Raw genomic sequence first — 4,377 nt, forward strand, 5'->3', positions numbered from 1 at the left:
AGTTTTTTCAACTTTGGAGTTGAATGCAGATAGAGATGGTACTGAAAAAGTAAAAACTCAAAACAAATGCCAATTTAAACAAGACCACCTCAATTTCATTTTTTAACCAATGTCCCCTTTCAAATTTTCAATCATTACGGTCCTATCCATGAAAAAGTAAACCACACCTGTTTTATAAGTAAAATCTACTAGAGCTCCCAAATGTTATTGGAGTGGGTTTTTAGAGAAAATGAAAACAGCGGCCTATTGTTAATTAAGACCTCGATTAAACCAGCCCAAACAAAGACACCAAATTGCACAGGTAAGAAATTTAATAAAAAACAATGCCTTATAATTTTAATTTTAATTAAATTAGAAATTAGCTTAAATATAAATACTTGATTATTATTATTATGCTTATTGCTAGGTATTATTATGCTTTATGATTACTTTTAAAGCATTGGGGCTTAACCAATTCATGAATTAAATAAGATTATCTCAAACACTCTCATTAAACCAGAACTTCATTAGTCCATAATAATTAAAGTTGCAGGGAAATGTTGGAGGCAGTAACTATCATTAGAACTTGCAATCCATCCAGGACCAGGGTAGGGAAATTGGAACTCCACATCTACACCAAAATAGAGCCTTCCATCACCATGACAGCTTTTCCTCGCAGAAGCACTCTCTGGTTTTGCTCATCGAAATGGATCTTCACTATTCCTCCTCTAGGTGATGCCTGCGCAAAGCAACCAACACAATCAATGTCATAACAACAACGGTTTCGTTGGATGGTTCAAGGGAAAAGTAAGGGAAGAATACCGCATGCGCAACAAAATCTAACTTTCCCAGCTTTTGGCTCCAATAGGGTGCCAAGGCACAGTGTGCACTTCCGCAAACCGGATCCTGATAAGACATTAGAAAGAGAGATTAGCATGTCTACATAATGATCCAACAGTGTCGAGCCAAAGAGAATCATGTTCCAGGCAAAGCTATATGCATTGAGCACATATATGCATGTATCTCAGTTTTTACTTATTTTTGCAAGTAATCATCTTCACTACTTTTTCCAGACAACAGACAAACTTGATAGTTAATGTCAAATGTTCATTCCAGGGACATAAAAACTGTCTGCTTAGATGAAATAAGAAATGTTGGATACTGTGGCTCACCTCTTTAATACCATACTTAGGACAGAAGAACCGACTAATAAAATCAAATTCAGAATCTGGAGGGGCAGCTCCTGAAACAATTAAGCCTCGTCCAGGACATTTCAGTATGTCATCGAACCGTGGCTCCATTTCGATAACAGATTTTCCAGATGGGAGCACAACCTGCAAGTATCAAAGTACGCAGAAAAAAGAAATCCCCTATCACTACACTATCATTAACAAACTGTACCAAATGTGTCAACAAAAGCACATTATCCCGTTTTCAGTCACTTGGAGAACCAGTAACACCATATATGCATATAGCTTGCTAATCATAATTGAAAGCAATAGAAGCACTCAGGCTTTGCTTATGCAAATAAAATCCGCATTTTTAATCGTACTTCTATTTCAAAGGTAAGTTTAATCTCTCACAAAAATGAATATCGATGTACCCAGAAGCACGTAGTGTTTTAACTAATAACCAGACAAAGCTGATACTTATACCAGAAATGTTAATGATCCTGATCAAGCATGCGAAAAGAGAAAATCAAGAAAGAAAATGATTACTAGCGTTATCGAGGAATTACGAAGATATCATCTGCGGGAGTCGTTCTCTTAACATCAATAAATGGAGCATCGTTCAAGGCTTTCGATACAAGTGAAGCCTCAGCAGAATTGAAGTCAGTAGCTGGAACGGAAGGAAAATTCAATTCGATCAGAAAGCAGTCGCTCACTCCACCGTTCTGAACCTCGGAGATATTGGTTGGACTAACATCTGGAACTCTTGTAGCAGTTAGGATTCCAGATACTGTATCAAATTCGATAATGTTTGAATTTACCAAGCCAGTTGTAAAGAGAGTATGAGCAGATGCTAAGGTTGCATGACCACATAGCTTAACCTGCCAAAGAGGTAGACTATTAATATCGAGGTCGCAATTGCTATATTACTTTCACATTTGAGTCGAGTTTTAAGGTTCAATCAAGAATAATTGAGCATATCAAACATTCAATCTATTAGTGAGGGGTGTTGGAAATAAGAGAAGTGACCTCGGTAACAGGGGTAAACCATCTAAGACGAAACCTGGTGTTTGGAGAGGTGGAATTGGGGATCCGAGTCAAGTAACAAGTCTGGGAGATATTAAACTCAGCAGCCACTGCTTGCATCCATTTCTCGTCTCTTTCTTCCTCCAACAAACAAACCGCTGCTGGGTTTCCCTTGAAGGCTGAGTCGGTGAATGCATCAACCTGTTCAAGAAAACATTCCAACCTGCTTATGACTTTTCCCACTCATTCTTTCGGGATAAGACTGAGTTGAGCGGTAGCACCGAAATAAACAAGCAAAGATAAGAGACAGAGATATTGCCAGATAGTATTTGATGGGTGTTTTGGCCATGTTGTTCAGACTAAGATTTGAGTTTGAGAAAACACAAGTATTTCAAACTTTGGAGTTGAATGCAGATAGATGATGGTACTGCAGGAGTAAAAAGTCAAAAGCCAAAGCCAATTTAAACAAGAACACCTCAATTTGCCATTCATTTTTTTAATAAATTTCCCCTTTAATTTTTTAATCATTATAGTAGACTTCAGGTCAAATTAAGCTATGTCCATAAAAAAGATATATACCAAATTAAATATTCTATTCCTGTTTTATGAGTAAAATCAGCTAAAGCTCCCAAGTTCCACTGGAGAGGGTATTTGAAGCAAGGTTCTTAGGGTTAGTTATGCGTTGCTTTTTAAAAGCACTTCTGGCTCTAAAAGTACTTCTGAAAGAAAAGTTATACAGAACAAGTTATTTTTTGCTGAAATTTTTAGCTTTTTAAAAGTATTTTTGAAAAACATCTCTGAAAAGGAGAAGCTAAAATTTTTAACTTTTTCTCTCCCAAAAGCACTTTTAATGCTTAATTACTTTTTCACCTCTCCAATAACATAGTACTTTCTCTTTTTTTTTCTTAGTACTTAATTACAAATGTGTTAAAATTATTAATTAAAAATAAAAATATATTTTTTAAAATATTAATTACAAATATTTAATAGTTATATTTTAATATTTAAAATATAGTTTATATATTCTAATTAAATTTTATAAATAATTAATATTTATTGTTTAAAAATATTTAAAATTTATATTTTATATATTAAAATATTAACAAGAAGTTATAATAATTTTTTTATATTCTTACTAAAATATAATAATATTAACTAATTTAAATATTATTTAAATGTATATTTGTTACTTTATAATAACATGTCTAAAATTGACATTTTATTTTTCAAAAATACTTTTTAACAGCAATGCTAAATACTCAAATTTTAAACTAAACTTTTTAAAAGCACTTATCAAAAGTACTTTTTCACAGCACTTTTAAAAAACATTTTTCAAAAGCATTGCCAAACTAGCCCTTAGAACTGAGAAAATAAAAATAGCCTATTGTACATTTATTATATAAAAATTTCACATCTTTTTTCTTCTTAAATCAAGTTTAGTTTATACAACATGTTCAACATGACTTTATAGACTTGAAAGAGTTGGATGTTGTAAATGACATGGCCATATGGGCATGGAATAAACAATAAACCTAAAAAAATAGTTTTTGATCCATCATATCATATAACGGCTTGGAATCATGTTCTTTGACTGAACCATAAACCAGCAATCAACCTGTTCTGTTGACTGGGAAGAAACTATAAATTAAATCCAGGCACCTTAGCTTCACAAAGCTACAATACAGATGACGACTAAACGCAAATAAACTACTCCATCGAGATGCATGAAGTTAGAAACGCAGCATTGTGCACAAACTTCTTTTATTTATGAACATGAATTGTAGAGTCGAGGTCACGACTAGCAAGAATCCGTTTCGCCTCATTGCTATCCCTAGAACTATCTCACTTTACTTACTTGTACGAGCTATGCTCTTTTGCTTGTAAAATTTGGTTACTAATGTAAATTTATTTCACCAATTACAAACTATTATTTCCAATAGTTACAAACCATTTTTTACACTTATAAAAATAATAAATATTTTTCTGACCGTTACATGAAAATATTACCATTTTACCCTCGTTAAATTACATTATAAATAGAGGTGTTCATGGGTTGGGCTACCCAACCCAGCCCGAAAGCTTGCCCAAAATATGGGAGGGTTTGGGCAAAAATATAGACTTGAAAAATGAGCTTGGACAAAAAAATAAGACCCGTTTAAAAAATAGGCCGAGCCTTGGATAATGTATTTTTAGCCCGGGTTCG

At 33.5% G+C, this 4,377-nt stretch overlaps 1 protein-coding gene across 1 annotated transcript; it reads right to left on the reverse strand.

Moving 5' to 3' along the window:
• Positions 1-462: 462 nt before the first annotated feature.
• Positions 463-2,675, reverse strand: LOC107949157 (uncharacterized isomerase BH0283). Its single transcript, XM_016883889.2, has 6 exons — positions 2,494-2,675; positions 2,178-2,375; positions 1,718-2,029; positions 1,152-1,313; positions 802-885; positions 463-718 (listed from the first exon to the last, which is right to left on the reverse strand). Exons 1-6 carry the CDS (start codon positions 2,521-2,523, stop codon positions 611-613), a joined length of 894 nt encoding a protein of 297 aa, XP_016739378.2. The 5' UTR covers positions 2,524-2,675; the 3' UTR covers positions 463-610.
• Between the last annotated feature and the right edge of the window lie 1,702 nt (positions 2,676-4,377).

This window comes from Gossypium hirsutum, chromosome A08, assembly GCF_007990345.1.
Source record: "Gossypium hirsutum isolate 1008001.06 chromosome A08, Gossypium_hirsutum_v2.1, whole genome shotgun sequence".
NCBI lineage: Eukaryota > Viridiplantae > Streptophyta > Magnoliopsida > Malvales > Malvaceae > Gossypium > Gossypium hirsutum.

Bases quoted from the DNA above. Each gene is read 5' to 3' on its own strand.
- LOC107949157 (XM_016883889.2), bottom strand. From the start codon at position 2,523: ATGGCCAAAACACCCATCAAATACTATCTG. The intron at 2,376-2,493 runs GCAATATCTCTG...TTTCTTGAACAG, and splicing joins CACCCATCAAATACTATCTG to GTTGATGCATTCACCGACTC. The intron at 886-1,151 runs GTGAGCCACAGT...ATGTCTTATCAG, and splicing joins CTAAGTATGGTATTAAAGAG to GATCCGGTTTGCGGAAGTGC.